The sequence below is a fragment of the Amphiprion ocellaris genome, chromosome 6 (genome assembly GCF_022539595.1).
Source record: "Amphiprion ocellaris isolate individual 3 ecotype Okinawa chromosome 6, ASM2253959v1, whole genome shotgun sequence".
NCBI classification, from domain to species: domain Eukaryota; kingdom Metazoa; phylum Chordata; class Actinopteri; family Pomacentridae; genus Amphiprion; species Amphiprion ocellaris.
This window is the reverse complement of record NC_072771.1, coordinates 32,842,036-32,863,850: the sequence shown is the minus strand read 5'-3', so window position 1 is coordinate 32,863,850 and position 21,815 is coordinate 32,842,036. Positions and strand designations below refer to the sequence as shown.

Genomic DNA, 21,815 nt, shown 5'->3' with positions numbered 1-21,815 from the left:
ACATCCTCTCAGAACACTGTGTATCTGCTAAATAGTTTTGGGTACTCACTTTGGGTGTTTGAGAAGCAGCTGTGTCATAGCCTTCAGATGAAGGCTGCGGTATCTCTGCTTTCTAAGGATGAGGATGCAGATGTACAAACAGTATACACGTCCTATTTTGTTATTCTGGGAAAAGGCCAGTAATCGTTTATTTCCCAGTATGTGGAACAGGACATTAAAAAGCTTTTTCCCCTTCCTGTTCTATTTAAATGACCATGTTAGCGTCTGTTGTGCAGGAGGTGCTTTCTGCAATACAACATTTATGATATTGTTTCTTTTTTTCTCTCTGGTAATCCTAGCCTGTGAAAAGATGGAATCAGTTTTTGCCCCGTGGAAATGAACTGCCAGTCATTGACAATAGAGAGGATGGCATTCCAACTCTCACTATTATTGCTGAAATCTGTATACATCCGGACAGTGGCATGCTTTGACGGAAGCGTTGCAGTAATCTTTTGTAATTGAGGCCTTTTGAAGTAGTGCGTGGTGTTGACTGGCTGCTATTGTTTACTTGGCATGCACACTAAACATTTATGCTCACACATCGACTGGAGTCACCTACCCACAAAGTATCTGTATGACCCGTATATATTTTGAGAACTGTTTGTAGCTGTTAAAGTCATGCAGATGATACCCTTGTAGTATTTTTGTAAAGTCCAACTGCTCTGAACTGACAGACACAAACAGTCTCAATAAAGAAAGATGACAGCTTTGGAAAGGCAGCCAGACAATGAAACTGAACAGTTCTTTTGCACAAATAAATAAGCCACTGCCAAGTTTTGGAAAATGCCCAAGTACAGCAGTGCTTGCTCAGCAAACTATGCTTTATACACTTGGATTTCTCTAATCAAAAATGCACTTATTTAATTCTTGTGATGAAAGCTTCACTTAATCAGTCAGCGTTAATTTGCTGATAACACAAGAGAAGAGCTTCTTTTCAGGGCTTTTACCTCTGCTACTGATTCAAGTATTAGATACTGTAAATGTTGCACGACAATATATACAGTTACCCTCAACTGATAACCTCTGGGCTTGGAGGCATTTCATTACCTTCATGAATGCCTGATTAATCTGATGGGAGTCATTTGATAGAAATACTGTACATTTAATGAACCGAATGTATGAACAGCAAGTTTTATTTTCCAGTCACATTCGTGAGTGTCACTGAAATCATCTTTAAGTTGTATCATTTACAGTTTAACACCATTGATGCCGTAGAATACGAATATAATTGCACAATCTTTTTCAATATGTCACTAACAGCTTCCCTGTTTTCTTTTACTTAATACACATTCAGGACATTTGCATAAACAAGATTCTTGGGATGGTGATAATGATTTTGAGCTTTGACAGTCAATGACAGTTGTGTTTCTAACGGAAATCTAAATGATGTGATTGTATAACTATCTACTTTAGTTTAGACATTTGTTTGACACATTCATTCACTAGGTAACATTTCTTGCTGTCATCATCTAGAGGTCAACCTGCCTTTTAGAGCATCATTAGGGATTTCAGTGGTGCTGTACCATTACTCGCTATTGTAGCACAGTTTCAACTGTCTTAATGTGCAGTTTAACATGCAACTTTAGTACAAAATTACAAAACATTCCACTGTACAGTTAGTGGCACCACCATGAATGTTCCCCAAGGCAGGTTCTGCATGCAAGTAGGGAACAATTACACACATATTGCTTAACTAACTAAATCATTATATAATTCTTACACCTGGGTCACGTTTTCTCTCACCATGTGTTACCGCCATGCAAAGTTTACCACCCATGCTTCTCACGTTTTTTATGATAATGATGACAGAATCTTGAATTTGCACACTCCAACACATTTGTTTCTGTTTCTGTGAAACAAACTTAGCCAAGCATGTTAATAAAAGTTAATCACAATCAGGTGTCGTTAGACCCCTCCCAGACAAAACAACTACCAGCCACATTTATATTGTGCAGGGCACAAATTATAGGAAACAAAACAATGCCATGTCTTAATTACATTATTTATTCAGTTTCGTTTATGTTTGAGGTCTGTGTTTAGGGAAATCCCATAGCTTCTCACAAACTGAGACATAGAAAAACAGTGCTTGTGTATACTACACGCTCGATGATTCATAGATCTGAAGTAATGTACTAGCCAACGTCAGTTCCTTTATTGGGCCTCGGTTAACCAGAAACATTTAATAATAATTGCTGTTGTTCCCGTTTTGTTGTGATTCCCACATTTTGTTTAATGGAAAGTGAACTGTTTGTCTCTCTGTGTGTGGAATGGCTCACACACATGTCACATGTCCCTCCTCACCGCTCACTCAAAGAAAACACAGACTTGGCTCTGTGCACCAGTTTGAGCACTGTACAAGATATTCTTTACAGCAAGCGCACTGGGCTCTGACTGGAACATACTGGTCAGTTCTTTTAGTTAAACAGAAGCATCATGATACAGCAATAACTGCACTGTAAGAGTCAGTAAATGTTACAGTATTCCACATGGTTTGGTTTGGAACATATATGTTATCACACAGGAAATTAGACAAATTACTGTTATTTTTAAAATTATGCTTCAAATTTCTGAATATTCACTGTAGGCCTTAAAATTTTTGTTTGCCTAGCTATTTAAATTTCTGTACATTGATATGATCATCAGTATGTGCCTTTTTTTTTTTTTAAAGGAAAAATATTGTGTTTCTCTTTTGTTATTTTGTTAGTTCATGAACAATGTGTGATTGAAAGATATTGCCAAAAGTTGAGCATTTCCTCTTGCAAGTAATAGCACAGTATTTTATACCTCACTGTATCACAGTGTATCATACGTCATGTCAAGGCTCACATCATTTCTCTGATCACAGAATTGTTTGGATGCATCAGATGAATGTTTCTCATTCTGTGCATGAATAGAGAACATAATTGAAAGTCTAGGCAGGCATAAGTGGCAGCTTTATGAATGGGTTCATCGATAGATGATAAATGAACTGGTTGCTGGATGGGAGGCTTGATTAGTTGATTGAACAAAATTGCTCCTCAACTGATGTAGTAACAAACAAAGTAAAATCCACTGACGTTTTGTTTGAAATATGATGCATGTGTCATAGTGCTCTTAGTCATCCTTGACAGGTGGTAGACATCCAGATGGCTGCTTGAAAGTCACATCCAATTGTTCATTTGTTTCATTAGTTCATAAGTTATCACAATGTGTGTAATGTATGTGGCTGCACTGCCAAGTAAGTAATGCATTGGTGCAAGTCCTACCCTGCACAACTTATGGAGCTCGGAACATGCTGAATCTTGCCTCCTCTCTTTGCAACTTCAACACACACTGCATTAATGTGGTCCAAATGTGATTAGGTTCCTAATAAATCTTGACTTACGATCTGGCACTTTATGATCAAAACAGGTAATTTGTTAAAATTGAGGCCTTCAAGATGATTCATCTTTAAGTCTCTCACAAGGTCAGGTAACATATGTGTCATGTTGTGGTAACCAGTGAATTGAAGGAATTACTAAACCTTCAGACTCCTGAAATTTATTGCAACTGATCACTTAATTTAAAACCACAAGGATTCAACTTCTGGTTGCCACAGCAACCTTGCCTCCCAGTAATTAGTAATTAATTAGTAATTAATTTACAGCAACATATATTTAAAGGAAATGTAAGGTTGACCGAATTACATTTCCTATCAGCATAGATAGGAGAAGTGATTCTTAGTTTCAACAAAACATTGCTCCATGTGTTCAGCTGTATAAGACCCATATTTTTCCAAAGAAATCTCATAGGTTTTGAATTTCTAATCCACTTGACCCAGTACCTTTATTTTCAATGTTCATTGCACTCACTTAACATTGCAGAAAGTGCATTGACAACTTTTGGTCAAACTGTGTTGGGAATAGTCCAAGACGGAAGTGGCTAGTCAACCACTGTCCTCTGTCACATTTTGCACATGGTGAACTTGCAGGTCTTGGCACACATTGGGTGGTGGCTGTGCTCAATGACTCATGTGGCGCCCAGTGTCTGAAACTTTCGTCAAACGTCTGGCACATGGTGTGTGTGTGTCATTGTGGCCTGTGACGCTAGTGGCTCTAAATTCCCCAGTGGCTGCTGATTGGTTGTTGCAGAAGATGAGGCACAGGTAAAGGCCAATCAATGAACCTTAAGAAAGAAACAACACAGAGTGAGCAACTCCGTTACCAAATGGCTCTAACTAACTTGTTAAGATCACTCTTACAATACCTTGCACTTGCGTCATTACTGAGTGGAAATGTCTGATTATTGCCAGCTCACTTAGAATAATCATCAGGGTGAAAGTTTTACATTGGTCACAAATAAGAATGTTAAGTGATCTTTGGTTTTTGTAGTATTTTTGGAAGTAGTCACTTTTGTTAATATTTTTAAGAGGAGTTTAGAAATGTTGCTAGTACTAGTCCCTATTGAACTTTTACTTTCTATTTCATAATTTAGTACATAATGCGATATGAAAATTGTATGGCAAAACCATAAAGAAGACAGCTGTTATTGTAACATTCAATTAGGTAAGGAAATAAAGATCAAGGTCTCTTTTGCATGAGAAACCGGAGTACAGCAGTACATCACTTAAAAGGTTCAAAACTAAAGTCTTGGAATACTGTTTGCTTAAAAGTCTCCTTCAGTAAAATGTTAGTTACTTGAATATCAGAAAAATAAAGTCTTGATCCCTTTGCAGAATGCAGTGATGTTCAGTTAAAATGTGTTTCATTTGAAGTAAAGGATCATAATTTGAAGGTTATTTCTGAGAGAACACAGGTCATACAAAGACAATGAAACATAAAGACTTGGTACGAGAAAGTGAGCAAAAGTACATTGGAAAAAAGATTAGATTTCTGTCTCTCGCCATGATTGTCATTTTCACACACTTGCCTGTGATCTGACACCGACACATCTCCCTGGAAAGAAAATCTTTAGTCTAGTCACAAGTGTGTTGTGCTGTTGTATATGATGATGTCAGATGTCTATTCATTGACTGACTTTATTACGCAAGTCGTGATGGGTCCTGATGGGTGTTTTCTGTCCTTTCTCAGCTTGTTTTTGATTGCCGCGGGCTGTTTTTTTATGAAAGGAAGCGCTGGTGATATTAAAAGGCCTGGAGGGGGGCATGTTTGCTCAGCTAAGCTAGTCTGTAAACTCTGATGCTCACGGCAAAAGTGATGCTGTGCTTAACGCTGCACAGCATGTCACTATTGCGTTGGCTTGCCCTTTGTTCTTTCACATACCTCATCGCCGGAATAAGCAGCAGTCAGTGCTTAATCACCACAAGGGCAGTCTGTGAGCTATGACCTGCCTTTTCATCTAGATTTAATCACAGACAATCGATAACGGATTGCTGCAGCCTTGTCAAATGATTCAGCAGATGTCAGTATTCTTCAGTGGTTTTCTTTTGCCTTAAGAGAGTTAAGTTATGTTGCAAAAGTACAAGTGAGCCAATTTCATCTCTCCTCTTCTCTCTGCAGAATAATAATTAAGAGAAATTCCAAAAGGGCTCATTGCCAATCTTGTAAAGATGAGATCATTGCGCAGTGTCAAATAATTTTTATCCAAAGCCAAAGATTGGGACTAATGAAAACTGCAGCTCAAGTGCAGTCAGCATTTCAAATGGACATTCTTTTTGAATTGTACTAATTTCACTATAAAAAACCTTTCTTTGGGCGTGCCAAATGAAGATGAATGTGCTCTAAACTTTAAATGTCCAGCTGTTGCATAAAAATGGTGCAGAGTTAAAAACAGGAGAGAGACCACCATAGTGTTATCGGAAATTTGGGGGATCTATTTCAAAATAGAGAGGGAAGAATTCCGATGTTGAACAACAGCATCTGCAGCTGGACGGCTGTTTTAACTGTTGTAACGCTCTGCCACACTGCATAAAGAGAGAGAAAATTGTAAGATTCCTCTCGTATAATGACAGTATCACTGTAGAATATTATTTGCAATCACTTAGATCAGGTATCCTCACTGTGTGCTGAGTGAGCAGACGAGACTGATGGAGGTACTGAGGGGATGAACAGCAGGAAGGCAGACAGGCGGAGGGGAGGGGGTCAGGTGGCGTGACTTTTTACTCCGCGGCTCACTGACCTTGACAATGGAGCCACAGCCAGCGACTCTGATAGCGCTCTCCGATAGCGTTTCTTGCTCTCTCTGTCTCTCTCTCTCTCTCTCTGTCTCTTTCTGCTTGCTTCTAGTGAGTCTAGCCTGCTGGCTATGGCAGCCAAAATGCACCACCGCCACCTCTCTGCTGCAGCTCACCCCCCTCTTACCTCACGTCTGCTCTTTTTCCAGACAAGCGGGTTTAAAAAGTCAACTGCGTATTGAGCCGTCTAGACTGAAGCCGGTCAGCAACCAACCCTCCCCACCCCCATCTCCCCTCTCCAACCCCAGATTTGTGAGTTGCTGGCTACAGTGGAAAAAGGGATGAGGAGCAGGTGCCCTTACTGAGCTCTGGCCCTCACTTCTGGCTTCTGTGGCCACATTATATAAACATATTGACCACAATGCAACAACATACTAACAGCCAAGCTCAACTTGGCCTTAGAAGTGTCAACAGCATTAAATAGGGTGCTGTAAATATCTGTGAAATATGCACTGACATGAGGAGGGCTAATTGCTAAAAATACATTTGATGTATAATCTGAAAATTATTTGCATTACATTTGCATAAAATGTATGTCAGTGTTCTGCTGTTTACATATAACCAAGATTAATCTGTCTACTTCCTCCTTTTCTTTACAAGGTGTTGCCTTTTTAAATAAGTGCTCGCCCTCCTCCATATATATATATATATATATATATATATATATATATATATATATATATATATATATATATATATATATATATAAAAATACAAGTGCCAGTTCCAGTGAACTTCCACTCTGCTGCCAGCTTCTCGTTTGATGTTCAGTTTTATGAGTAATTTTTAACTTCCTGTTTTGAACGCCAGTAGCAACAAACTGATTTACTTTTATGCATGCTTGTCATAATTGTGGTTCATGTTATTTTACAGCGCGCAAACGAATCATTTAGTTGGGAGACCTACAGTATGAATCAGCTGACAGAAATCTGGTTGTGGTATTGCACTGCTTTCATGTTTTAGTAGCACTAAGAATACCAGAAAATTATTTTCTTAGCTGGTTTTAGTGAGGAAAATTAAGCAATTTTGTCTGACACAGACATGTTTGCAAACAATTTGCACAAGCTGCAGAGGATCCGGTGCAGTTTGTGAGTGTGTTTTCTGTTCCCTCCTGTCAGTTGATTAGGTGTACAGTATGGCACCCCAAAGTGTGACATTCCATGTAAAGCAGCGCGTGATAGTTTTTTAAGAGGTGTCTCCAGCCAGCCAGTGGGCCTGCCATGTGCAGTTAGATGACTCTATCCTCTCTGGTAAAGCACAGTGTTGACAGCTTGATTTTCCAACAGAATATTAACTCTTGCAATTAAGCTGTTTTTAAATGCCAGACTCTGCCTTTTAATCTTGTATTACATGTTACCTTGTCAACTTAATCATGTAATAAAATAACTTAGTGCAGAGATGTTTGAAAGTTGTTTGAGCCCAACTAATCCTGTCAGACACTAACTTTAGGGTAATTTACCTCTATCTTAGTTTCATTGTGAGTCCCATTTAATGCCACAGGTATCATCAGTATGTCTTCCCAGCGTGAAAGTCATAAACTTCATTCATTATTTAAACAATGTTGTTTCTGAATAAACAGGTCAGTAGAATTTTGCCTTGTTGTAGAAGGAGAGCAAACACCACTTTTGCATTTTGCATGTGGAGCAACGTTCCTGACTTCTGCTTGGTTATCCTCTTACAGTTTGTGGAAAGAGTGTAGCAGAATGGTTGTCACTCCTGGCTCACAAACATCACTGTGACATTTGAAGGCAAAGAAAAGTATGTTCAGCTGATGCATTCACATCTTTACATTTCCATACAATCTTGCAAGGTGGCCCCATATCAGACTACACTGCTAAGAACGGGAAAGCTGTGAGTCCAGATGTTTTCGCTAGTAAATGTATCTGAGTCTTTGATAAATGGTGAGCCACTTTTAGGGGTACTGTAAGATACATTTCCACAGCGCCTATTAACGTCTGTTTTCATGTGTAGTGTGTGAGTGATTACAAAAAAGAACTGCAGACCCTTAATGTCAAAAGAGATCTCACAGACATGTACCCAGTGCTTCATCCATCCTACCTTGGGAGGCAAGGGTTGGAAAATCAGTCAGGCAGCACATATTGATTACCCTCTGGAGATTGTGTGCTAGACCTTGGAAGCGCAATATGTGAAGTTACTTAGAAATTTCTTGTTTCTTTGATGGTTTATCTCTCTTACATCTTTGTCTATCCCACTAGTGCAGCTTTACCGCCCACCTTCATCTCCACTTTCTTTCCTTTTCCCACCAATACAGCCTTTCTCATCCTGTTATCCCTGGGCTGGTGGTCTGTCCCTCTGGGAGGTTAAGGGGCACTGTGGGTGAGAGGGCAGTCGGCAGGTTGTGTGGGCACTGTGCTCGCCTTTTCCCATAGCCCGCGTCCAATGCAGCTGAACCCTGACCCCAGTGGGTCCTCGCTCTCGAAATCGGTGTGGAACACAATTCAACCAGCCAGACCCTATTCAGGATCGGACTTTCCACTGGAGGAGAAAAGAACCCCTTCCCTCCCCCTGAATCCCAATTGTGGTCAGTGGCCCTTCTTTTGTCTGCTGGTCAAGCAGGGTCGGACGACCGGCCGCCACTAGCCAGGACAAGACTTCCGTAAAGCCTATTCAGCATGTGATTTGACCCCCAGGTTCCACTGCTGACTCTCATGGATCAAACGCTGGGAATCTCTGGGGGTTCTTCCACAGAGTTTTTCATCCATTGAAATGTACCCTTTTCACTACTCAAAATGACAGTTTTTTTTTCTTAAAGTTTAATGACATAGCACTGTTTTACAAATGCAGAACAGAAGATTGTGATTCACTTCTTGCATATCTCAGTATTGATGGCCATCATTTGGTTTGTGCACACCTAACTTGAAGACAAGGAGCACATGAGACAGTTTTCATCTTTGACAGTGGTGTTAAGAAAATGTTGATGTGTGGATGTGGCTGCTTTTGTTTGTGTTAAGTCACAGGATTGGTTGGACAGTCCTGATTTCTTGGTAGTGATTAAAACCAGGCAGAAGCAGTTCTCAAACAGAGGGAATTAATTATGCATAAAAATGAACACATTTCCTAAAGCTACACTAAATCTCACTTTGATGCTGAGTACAGAGAGCGCTGTAACCATGCAAATGCACAGAGACACCACTGATTGAAGAGTTTATAAATTTCAGTTACATAGGGTAATGCACATCATAATTAGTATAAGTTGCTTGAAACTGCTGGATTGCATCCCAGGGAATGTGTGTTTTGAACATGCAAGCCTTGTTTTTATTATAGCCTTTGTTTTCTGATTGGTCTTTTGCCCCATTTGTCTGCCATTTGGTTGTTAAAAAAAAAAAAAACTCTGATTAATTTACAGAGCACACACAAACATGTACACATGTGCAGACATATAAAGAAACCAAGAGAATATGTGGTCATGATTACGAACATGAAAAGGTATGCGAGGCAGAACAAGTTAGAAAGCCCAGGAACCTTGAATTTCAAATATGATGGTCTCGTGGCATAAGAGTGTATGTGTCTGTCTAATGTGAGTGAGGGTGGCTGTGTGTGTGCACAGACTCCAACTTGACGCATGGTTTAAATCTTTTGCAGAAGGGGAGCACTTTGATTGTAATGCCGCGTGCTGTGTGCTGAAGCGGGGGCCTGCTGCAGCTTTCAAGCTGGTCAACTGTCAGGGCTGGAGCGTGAAAGGGGGGCCTCTGAGTGAAAGGGGTGGAGGGTCCCACTAGGGGGGTCCTGGAGGAGGAGGGGTGGCTTATGACAGACCTCCTGGGCTTTGAGGGCCCTCTGTGTGGGCTGCTGCAGCAAGGCAGCCCTCTTCACAAGGAGAAGAGAGAAAGGGCGGGCTTAAGGGAAGGTGCTGGCACATTGTCCCCTGCAGCAGGGAGCATGGGCAGGATGCCAGCTCACCCGTTTAAGTCCCATAGACCAGATGTTCCTTGTCAGAGAGCTCTTGGCCTTTAATAAATTGAGTTACTGTAAATCTGTAATAAGGCAAGGCAAACACAGGCACCCCATCTCTCTCGCTAGACACACATCCCAGATATTTTGCCCTCAGACTATTCTCAGTCTCCCACAGGTCAACCCCTGGTGAAGGGGCCATGTTCCAGCTACTGAACCTGCCAATTACTTTCCAGCCTGCACGAGAGGGTGGATGTTTTTCTTCCCCTTTGCTCCTAACCAGCACTGTAGAAAATACCATTCATGCATCTACAGTGTAACATCTCCAGGTTTCTAACCTTCAGATCTTGGTATGTGTTAGGGACATACCAAACTCGTGGCATTAGACGCTCCCAACTTTGGGAGTCTATGCTCATGTTTCCATAATCAGATAGAATAATCACACTGATGTTCAAATCAGTAACATCGGTTTCTCTGTGTTGCATGTGTATTACTTGAGACCAAAGTCTACACATGTAAACCATCATTTTTTGTTTTGATATCAGCTTTCTCCGAATTATTTGAAAAGCAGAAATTTGTAGAATTAAAAACATAAGACCACTTTATCACAGTGTGATTCCTCTGTACTCTGATCAAAGGGGATACACAATATTGAATTATCACCTGACCCTGCTCCCCAGTGTTTGAGTATGTTTAAGTGTGTGTGTTGTGTAAAAACAAACTGCATCTGCTGTTGCCACTACCAGAGTCAAGGCATGGATCATTTACCGATGTGGCAGCCAGAGTTTTTGGAAGTCATCTGACCTGCTGCAAGAAAAATAAAATCAAATGCCTGTGTGCTTGTAAAAACAAAGCAAAAAAAGATCTACTTGCTCATTGTCCAAATGGGAATCTTCTCATGCACATCTTTTAGATATATTTTCAGAATCCCTACTTATATGGAAAGAACATTATCACTGTGTAAGCTCTTAAATGCAATAGCATTGTTCCAAGGAGCACACCGAAAGAGTCTGTAAGACTGTCCCCTGTGCATCCTAGATTTACAGCTCCTCTGAGGATGGCTCTGATCTGGCAGTGGTCAGTTGACTTTGAAGAAAAGTGTACTGCAAGTGAATCACTTTGAACCTGCACTGAGCTGAGCCCAAGGGAGGACCCATGGTCTCACCTGAGTGGAACAGGACAGTAAATCTAAAGGCTGCTCAGGCTTTGCACTGTGACATGGGGACTTCAGTCTTAATTTGTTGCCTGCAGAATCCCTGTTCCAACAGTTCTACAACTCTGGATTGGTTCCAGGGTGGCCTCAACGCTTTTACGTGCTGGCTAGGCATGGATTGTTTCCACATCAACTGAAAGGACTGAACTGAAAGGCCACATCTCTGTTTTTCTCTATACTTCTCTTCATGCTCAGACTTTAGGTTTGTAGTCCTTGTGTTATGTATTTTTTTGTCAAATTATGTGTGTTTTTGAACTTGGACATGCATTTTTGTAATGCATTTGCTGCCTGAGTGCACCCTCAATCTACCACAGTTTAGATCTTGAGGTAATGTACTTTGCACCCTCCATATTGATGAGCTGCTTGATCTTTAGTGCGCATAACCTGATTGTTTCCATTTCTGCCTCTCTCAAAAGTACATTAGCTTTTAGAATAGAATAGCAATGTTTTTGTACGGTAATTTTTTGGCATTTTGCATTTATTTGGCAGTCATTATGAAGCCAGAGTCTCAAATCACATTCAACAGAGTCCACTGGTTGGGTCTCAAAACTTACATTAGGGTATTGGGCGCAAGACAGCTGATGTATCTACACAAAGTCTCACAAAAGCTGTATATGGGGCACAACTGTTGTCATGCTGTACAATAGCAGCATGTAGCCACTGTAAGACTTCACATACAGCTGTTTCAGCTTTTGTCGACTTCAAGAACTTCCTTCCTTTGTACTTGACATAGATTTAGCCACAGCACCCCCTAAAGTGGTGGACAACGGTGACAACTCCTGCAAAGATGAAATTGAGAGTATGTATATGAACTGCTGCAAACACATAATGGGCAAGGGCTTAAATCATGTTGAGCTCTCTGTTCTGTGCGCTAGCTATCAACAAAATTCAAAGTGGGCTCACTTCATGTAATCTAGAAATAATTACGGAACCTCCCACAGCTAATACTTTCACTGAACAGGTGATCCTGTCATTATCTACCTTGGGTGAGGCCTGTGACAATAATCCCCTCAGATGCAAAACCTTGGGTCCATTACTGAAGGTGTTACAGCCGCGCTTAAATAGGCTTTAGGTTTTACTTACTAGCCAGTGGGCTGTTTCATTTGACACCTCCCACAGTTTGTGGTGCAATGTTTGTTTTTTCACAGACTTCCTAAGTGTTCCTCTCTTGGGGACCTCCAGGCTTTCTCATGTCTTTAAGGCTCTTTAGGTAAGCCGGAAAAGCAAACAAAGCCATATCTATTATATGGTGAGTGGATCTCACATTACCCTCCCATTTCAATGCAGTCGCCAGTGTGGGCCACTTTCCAAGTGACTGATATCTTCACAGGGGCCAGCATGTCAAGGGATGGTGTAATTGATTGTCTTGGATATTTGAGTATGCCACTTTCTCTAGTTCAGAGACCCCCTAATGCTTCCTTTTCCAGTTATATAGCTTACTCGTGTGGTGAGGTTTTGACATATGACAGTGGAGCTTGATAGACACGTGGTCATGGTACATAGTAGCCCAAGGGCACTGGAGGCCATCCTTCCACATTATGAGGCATACTTATTTTAATGTTACGTTATGCTGTATTATGTTGTGTGTGTGTGTGTGTGTGTGTGTGTGTGTGTGTGTGTGTGTGTGTGTGTGTGTGTGTGTGTGTGTGTGTGTGTGTGTGTGTGTGTGTGTGTGTGTGTGTGTGTGTGTGTGTGTGTGTGTGTATATATATATATATATATATGAACACACATTATATAAAGATGTTTTGCATACTTTCTGCTGTCTTTCCCATAAGGCACTTTATGCAAACATGCTCTTAAGTAGCCTTTGAACAAAGGATGTTATTTTACTTGAAAAAAGGGCCCCTGCTGAAGTTTGTCCAAATGAAAACCTCTAGGCTGAACTCATTGGTTCTCCACTGAATTTACTGAGTAAAGTTCTCCTTGCTTCACAGACTGAGTTTAGATAGTTGCCCACAGTGTTTGATGGATAACTTATCTGTTTGAGTGAGTCCTTTTTTTTTTATCATTTTCTCTTTACATTTTAGATTTTTTTAAACATGGCTGAAAGGCAAAATCTTCTCAAGTGAACATTTCCTGCTCTTCCTTTTATGATCTTATTACTTAAACAGGAAGAGATTATTAGTATTATCTGATATTATTCAATTTACTTTTGATATTTTTCTCAGACGTTTGGAACCTGAGGCAACTGCAAAAGCCAGACTCAACAAAATAACTTGCCCTAGATGAGAAATTGAGAGCTGACAGCAGAGGTCATTTAACTTTCTTTTATGATGCTTATCTGTTGTGGGATTGTATCCAAAAAAACCTGCATGTGTTCCATCTGTTTTTGTTGTTAACCTTCACAAGAATGCTAGAACTGACTTTAAATTTCCCAAATACGTGTACATAGCGCAAAGCCACTGAACCACACTAAGTCTTTATCAGAAAGATCCTGAACATAGCATGTTAATGTTGCTCTGTTGTCTTGGACCACTGCCATTGCACTCTTGAGACGGCACTTAACATGAATTACTGGGCACAAACTCAGCTGCAAAAAGGACTTCAGGAGGCAAACAAGGCACCGATAAAATAATGAGAATTCTCCATGAAAGATGGCTTTGGTTTTTAAGTCGGTAAATCACCAATGTGGAAACACTGCGACAAAGGTGGGTCATTTGGGCTGCATACTACTTACTGGTGGGAGTTTTTGTCTGTTTGCCATATCTTGTCATTCTCACAGCTCTTTGAATAAATGTTTTTGTTTTGTTTGTGTAGGGGAGAGGTGCACGCAGAATGCACGTAGAATTTTCAAAATAGATGGCTTGTTATCTTTGGAGCTGTTTTTTTTTTTCTCATGATGCTAGTGGTGTAAGAATCAACAGGTTAAAACAGCAGCTTAACTGTGCATAAATTCCAACACTGTACGTTCAATAGCTAGACTTCTGAGGAGCTTGATGGAGAAGCACAGTCAACATTGAACAGCCTATAGGTGTTAATGTGGGCATGAGTATACTTGTTTGGTTTTATCTGTTTACTATTTCCTTGTGGGAATAGAAGCCTGTTGCATGTTGGGATCAGCTGAAACTCTATCTTTGTGCCTGAATTGAAACATATTAGAGAAAAATAAATGATTTAGAGGTGGCTTTTATTGCTTGTTTTGTTTTTCAGTGCAATCTATATTTTAAGAATATAGGCTATGTTCACAGCATCACTACTTCCTTCCCATTTTGAACCCACAATTTTATTTTTTACAAATAGAGAACACAGAAAAACACTGGATATACATTTGTGATCTATGGAAGAATATGAATTTGTCAGGGGGATTTCACGCATTTATTCTCAGCAGGCAACATCATCTACCTCCATGGCTAGAAGTTGGCCCCAGGAATCTCTTGTCCAGTCAGTCTTTTTGTTTTGTTTGTTTGTTTTTTGCCTATCTGCCTCCATGGTTTGTGTAGTTGGTCAGCAGGCAAGAGCAGAGCTGTGCTGGCAGTAGACAGCTGTCAAAGCTCTTTTTATTCTGCCAGGATATCCTCTTGACTTGGAATGATGCCGACAGTGGCCATCGCATGTAGTAATCTGGCATAGGTCAGGGAGCAGCTGGATGCACGTGCCATGCATGCCCATCCACTGTTTTAAGGAGGCTGAAGTGGGCTTGCCAGAGTTGGAGCTTAAGCTTAGCTGACTGTGCAGTCAGTCCTTGCAGACACGGGGTCACAAACTCTCAAGCCTAAAAATGCATCTTTAATGACTTAGCTTTTTCTCCAGACTCATTTTCCAAGAGGCAATTTCTGAGTTGTCTCTTTTAATCAGCATGTGGAATTTAAGATGACACTTGGGGGAAAAAAATCTCGACAAAGGTTCCAGACTTGTTGTTGGCCAAGTTTATTTTGGTTTCTGTCCCACAAATAGTCTAGATATGGATTTAACAATTGTACCTTTATACACTTTCAGAATTTGACAGGTTTTTCCTGCACCTGTCCCTTGTTCAAAGGTTACATCAGATGCATACTTGAACACTAATTTAAATCCTTCATCACCAATAAATATATCATCAAATCAGTCTTCTGCCATCTTTATAATTTTGTAGGTTTGTTAATGTCATCTTAGATGTGCTCAAGCTATAAAATGGCTTTCATATTTTCATACTGAGAAGGTATGAACAGGATTTTACCAATGTGTATACTGTCAGAATCAGAAATACTTCATTTATCCCTGAAGGGAAATTGCTTAATGCTTACTATGCCACATCTCAAGTTAAACTTTGCTTAAATTACACAATTATATGTAAAATCCAGCCCATGGACAGTCTCAGTCATTGATCTGTCCACTCTGCACAACTACTCAGAAGTTACAAACTGTTTCTTTCCTGAGTTTCATGTCTGTCCCCTTAACAGTACAGACCGGTGGCCAACATGGCTGGATTCCAGTAGCAGAAGTACAGTTGACACAGACACAAGCGATTAAAGATTTTTTGACACCCTTATGCATGTATAAGCCGCTTTCTCCCATGCACAAGGCAAGGCCCTTGGTCTGTATGACCTAGAAGAAGCTAGACTGGATGACCCAGTGGTCATCCTAGAAGCCATCTGGCAACCCACGTCTTGTGTGGCTTACCCATCCCACTGCCTCACGCAATTCCTTAAGCAAGCATAAGTGTGCTTAGGAGGACTTAATCTCAGAGAAACTGGTTTGGGCCACACTGCTGACTGCCAGTGTGGATGCACCCGGCTGGCAGGTCATGGGGTTCCTTCAGTCATGTAACACTGAGACAGTGTTTTTGGCAGCATGTCCTGTCTGTCTGTTGTGTGATTAAAATCTATGGATTGGATGTGGGCTGTCAATGAAATGTGGCCTGTGTGAAGGTGTTTGTATCAGCTGGCGACAAAGTAAATGAGGGATTCTTTGGTATCACAGACTACTGGTGCTATCATGAGCACACAACTGTAAATCTGCAATGAAAATTTTAGAAGTCACCTGGTATCGCTGGTAAGATCAGTTGTCTGCCGCATAGTGCTACAGAGGGCATTTGCCACACTGTGAGATGCCCCTGGGTGTGTTGGGTTGGTCTGCGAGGCGAAGAGGGGAAGTGAGAGAAGCTTGAGCCTGTCTGCACTTGCACAGAGGTCACTTCTGGCCTTTTGACTGTCTGCCAGTGCAGGGGCCAGAGTCTTCCAGAAGAGGGCCTTGGCTACAGGCAGACAAGTAAGCCAGCCAGCCAGACAGGCAGCCAGCCGCATCGTCTACAGTCTAGGTCTGGGGCTAGAGCCTGGACGAGGCCAGCTCAAGTTACCCAGACAGACTTGTTAACACTGTTTGGGTCCACTCGGCTTTCTAGCCAGGCCTCTGAGCCAAACGCGGCTGAGGTGACTTAATCTGTCATTAAACTCACATTACACCCGGACAGAGACTCGGCTCAGGGGGGCAGAGACAGCACTCACTCTCCCACTCACTGGCATGGCTGGCTGGGTTTGAACACAAAGAATACACCCCACCACCACCTCCTCTTCTCCATCCTCTTCATGCCACACACCATGGCACAGCTAGACAGCCCAGCACGGTCTAGACAAAAGCAATTTCACTTGAAGTTGAAAAGTCATTTGACTGTGTAACGGGCATCCTTGTGGATTTCGTGGTGTTTATCGGCTGCACCAATCTGCTTGTTGTCTTGTGCTTTTCAGAATACTGTGGTTATCTGCCGTCAGCAAGTTTCCTTTTGTATTTGTAGAAATACGCAGAAATGCTGTCTCAACTCTAAAAATATGCCATGTAATGTTTAGATATAGCTACAGTGACTGGCTAATGACCGTATCCAGTCTGTCAATGAACAAACACCTAATACGGGAGCAAAAAATCCAATGTTTAGTCCAAGAAAAAAAAAGTCTGCATTGGGAATATGTAATCAGTCTCTTCATGTTTTGGATTTTAAAAGTTTCTATCATCTTTCCCAAAGTTTCCATGTACTTCTAGACGTGTAATTCCAGTGTATGATAGACACTTTCCTTTAAACCTCTATAACCACAACTGTCAAACAGAGCATGAAACTGACTAAATAAGTTAATAAGGTGGGGAATTGTACTTTTATTGCATCTGTGACATTAATGGCATGATAATCCTCAGAACTGCTGACGGTACACATTTGTCTTTGTACTTTCTTCACTGGCTATCAGACAAACAGCAGGAGATGGCTGAACTTTGTTCACATCGAGCAAAAAAAAAATTCCTTTCATTACTCTCAGCTTGAAAATGTCAGAAACCCTAACAACCTGCAGTACCTTCAGTGGAGGTCTAAGACGTTGTTTCCCTCCGCTGAGATTTGTTTTTACGTAACAGCTGGTTCTGGTTCTCCCCCAAACCTCACCACACCCCCACTGTCAAGAGCTGCCAAAAGCCAACATATGAACTTTATAATCAACTGTTACAAAAAGCAGTGCCAAGCCGAGAAACCACGTATTTCTCAGATAAAAGGGCTATCTTGTTTCATTTAGGTTAATCCTATTTTGATTTATTTCATTTATTAGTTTACACTTTGATTTAAAAAAAAAAAGAACTGCAAAATAAAGTTTCACTCCTGATTACCTGAATGAAAGCAATATTTGTCTAGAAAATCTTCAAATCTTACCAGGTACAAAAGCACATGGTAATGCTGGCTACTTTCTGCCATATGTTTGAGGGTGATTCAGTAACTGAATTCATATGGTGTAATGTTTTTTTGCGATGAAAATGTGCACTGTGTTTGCTATAAATAGCACATAGTTTGGTGCTAGTGTTGTTTATTTTAATGGAAAAATCCATACTTTGAGTTTGAATGAAGACCCTACTCATGTTTAAATGATTTTGTTCATATAAATAGGCAGAAACCAGGAGCGTTCCTATTTATGCTATTCCTAATTACTAAACTTGATAACTTTTGAATGTCTGGAGCTACTGAATAGCTTAACTGACCGCATTATGCTTTTGGCTGCAGATTAAGAAGTACTTTGAGCTGGAACCGCTGGCCCGAGGAAAGCGCTGGATCCTGGAGGGCAGCACCACCGACAACATGGAGGCCGTGAAGGAGAGCTTCGGTCAGTTTATTAGCCTGTTGGAGGACAAAGACACAGAGCCTGCAAGGATATGATGCTAATGCTGCTAATGCTGAGAGACATTAGCGGTTAACAACCACCACATCCTGCTGGTGCCCATGCACACACACTCATGCACAGACACAAACACGTAGATACAAGAACACGCAGCAGATGTTGGCCTCTTTCTTTGAGATATGTATTGTATGTTATCCTCCCTTCACTGCGGCCCCATTTTTTTGAATCGGAAGAGCGTGCACAAGCAAGTACAGCCTTACAGAAGAGAATCACCGATAAAGCCACCCAGAGTAAAGCAACTTGTCAAGAAAAATCATTGAACCTTGCCAACAATGGAAATCTATATAATGTACCACTGTTTGTACCATCGTGATTAATCAATGGCATTTGGGATGTATGGCTTTCCTTTAGTATCTTTGGACACTAACACACACACACACACACACACACACACACACACACACACACACACACACACACACACACACACACACACACACACACACACACACACACACACACACACACAGTGGAGCCCAGGTTGTCTGTAGATATGTTTAACATCTCCACTAATTACTTTGCAGGATGTTTGGGTGGGCATGGCTGATGTTCTTTCCACTGAGAAGTACTGTATGGCCGTCAAGTGTGCTTCTCCCTTTGACTCGGTAACAACGATCGACGTTGTGTGATTGGAGTGCGTAGTCCAAAGCCTCGTGTTATGTACGGTAGTTACATATCGGTGTGTCACACCGTATCTGAATATCTAATCTGAATAGTGCAGTCTGAGTATCTCATGGAGTATTATGTACATGCAAATAAGCATATTGCCGTGTACCCTCCTGTGCAGCCATACACAAGTACTACTAATCGTGTGACTAAGTGCTAGGTGACTTTATGGAGTACATTTGGAGAAAGTGGGAACAAGTTTGAATGCTTTTATAAATGTGCAACTTAGGATATATTTTATAGCTCTGTATGTTAACCTCGTAGAGCTGCGTTCAGATTTTTTATATGTCATACATACATAATGTCATAATTATGAATTCTTTCAAATCAAAGACCAAAAAGGAGATAAACTGATGATTGACTGGGCTGGATGTAGCCACAAGGTAGAGTAATGTAATGGATTTAGTTTCTCTTCATTGTTTAGGAAATGTCAGGTCTGTTTTTTTTTTTTTTTTTTTTTTTTTTTTTTTTTTAACAGTATTTCTTTCTTTTTTTTTTTGCATTTGACATAATCCCTCTCAGCATTGATTAGTGACTGCAGTCTCCCATCAGGGTGGAGGAATACAAACTATCAATCAGCCACAGCAACAGCTGCATCTGACAAGTCCCTGTCCGACACCCTAATGCCTTCCAACTGTCTGAAGACCCCTCCCTGTCTGCTGTTTATCGCGTACCCCTGCCCCACCTCATCCCAGCCCGTCCCGACCAGCACAGCCCCTCCACTCCGGGAGCACATTACTGCTCGCTGTGCTTTCTGTCCCAGATGCCATCTTTCAGCCCGGTCGCCTTCACGTGGATTCCACACCTCTGAAATGTATTCGTTGTGCCACAGGTGTGTGCAGTTGTCTCCAAGATGTGCTTCAGTAATGGATGATGTTCACACCTCTTCCCCATGTGCTTTGTATTTGTTTGTTGTTATTTTTGATCAGTATTTTTGTCAGGTTTTTAAAGATATGATCACTTTTTGTACCTGATGTGAGAACTGAATGGATCAGTGCATTTTGTTCGCTTGAATGCAAAATAAATTTGTCGACTAGGGATTCTACCATTGTTGGAATTTTTCACATCATTTGCTCACAGAAAGGTTTCTAAAACACTCACTGCAGTCTGTTCTTTTGTTTGTTTGTTTTTTTTTTTTATTCAATCATAAATTTTGTTTAATTTGCCAATTAAAGTTTTAAAAGGTATAATACTGTCAGTGTTCTTTACATTTAGATCACTTTCGGTTCAGTAAATCTCTGAATGTCACACTGTGTTCTTAGAATAGGAGTATTAATGACAATGTTAATATTTTCTGTCTTTTTCCCTCACTGAGTAATTGTGGAACTGTGTAGCTCATCTTTGAAGCATTTGTAGAAGCAGAAGTTCTGTCTGACCAGGTATGAATTTGGAGACTGTATTTCTTAAGTCTATTTCAGGTGAATATTCCTACAAGGTACTATTTATACTTCTTGTATCAGTTTGAAATATGTGATGACCTGAATGTTATCATTTGTTCCTGGAAATATTTTCTTCACAGTGTCTCTGATTTGTGATTTAAGGTGACCTGTGGAAATCTGAGACGCTGGAAGATAATCAGGAAAAAGCAGATGAGCCAGTGAAGTTTGAGCCAAAGCTTAAAGAAAAAAAAAGTGGTCAAAGTGGAGCAGCTGAAGAAAGTTTTGAGTGGAAAGTTAACCGAGTGAGACAGGAGTTCCTGATAAATATACTCCTGCTACCTCTGCCTCCCCTTTTCTTCTCCTTTTGCCCTTCTTCCCTCTCTTTCAAATTAACCGTGTGGCTTTAATACAATGTGTGTCATGCAGGTTGCCCTGGCGACTCTTTGATCCTGTTTTCCAGTCTCTGCCTCTGGGGCAGACGTGCTTCTCTTCAGTCTGCTGCACACCAGCTCTGGAAGCTGCTGCAGCCCTGAGACAAACCATGGGCTGCTGCGCTCGTCTCGCTCCCCTTTTATCTTCCTGTCGCACTCACTTTCTCTCTATTTTAAGTCCTCCTTTCTCTCTCTCCTCTACCGTTTTTTTTTTTTTATTTTGCTCAGGTTCTCTCCATCTCTCTGTCTCACTCTTATTCGCTCTGCTTCCCTTTGGTCACACCAAAGCAGCAACCCTCCCTCAGCATGGACATCCAGAGTGCCCAGGGGAAGGGAAGAGGTCACGGACCTCAGTGAAGCAGCCCTCCCTGGAGAAAGAAGAGAAACAGGGGAGCTCTCACTCTTCCTGTCCTCCTTACTCTTTCTGTCTGTACAGTTGATTTCATTTCCACTGAAAAAGGTGCAGCCAGTCCTCTCCTCCTACACCAAACCATACTTGGTCTACCTGTTTAATTGTCTCCTGTCCTTATTGGCAGCAAACCATCAATGTGACTGACAGATAAGCTGCAAAGTTCTACTATTTTAGTGTAATAATGCATTTTTTAAATCAGTCTGTGCTCATAGTTGCATTACCAAACAACAGTAACAGGCGTGATGTTTTCTGTGATGGATACGGTATCTCTAGAAACGAGCAAGTCTTAGCAAGCTGATTTTTGTAATTCAACAAAATTAATGATAATTAATGACTGCCTGGAGGGGAGGAGAACGCTGAGAATTTCTCAAACCTATAGCAAGCCTAATTGCTGGCAGTAGCATAAAGTGAACTTGTGATTTGTAACAAATGGCTGAAACATGCAAAAATGCCATTTATTGAATAACTGAGGCAGACGCTGCACA

General features: G+C 41.0%; 1 protein-coding gene across 4 annotated transcripts in view; it reads left to right on the top strand.

Moving 5' to 3' along the window:
• arl15a (ADP-ribosylation factor-like 15a) overlaps nucleotides 1-20,146 on the top strand; it is a 139,485-nt gene extending 119,339 nt beyond the window's left edge. For 3 of the 4 annotated variants that reach the window (XM_055011484.1, XM_055011483.1, XM_035947630.2), the window contains one exon: nucleotides 18,268-20,146. In XM_055011484.1, the coding sequence (XP_054867459.1) occupies nucleotides 18,268-18,420 (153 nt within the window). In that variant the 3' untranslated portion in view covers nucleotides 18,421-20,146. The remainder of the gene's footprint in view (nucleotides 1-18,267) is intronic. The other variant, XM_055011482.1, reaches the window with a different exon arrangement.
• The last annotated feature ends 1,669 nt before the right edge of the window (nucleotides 20,147-21,815 follow it).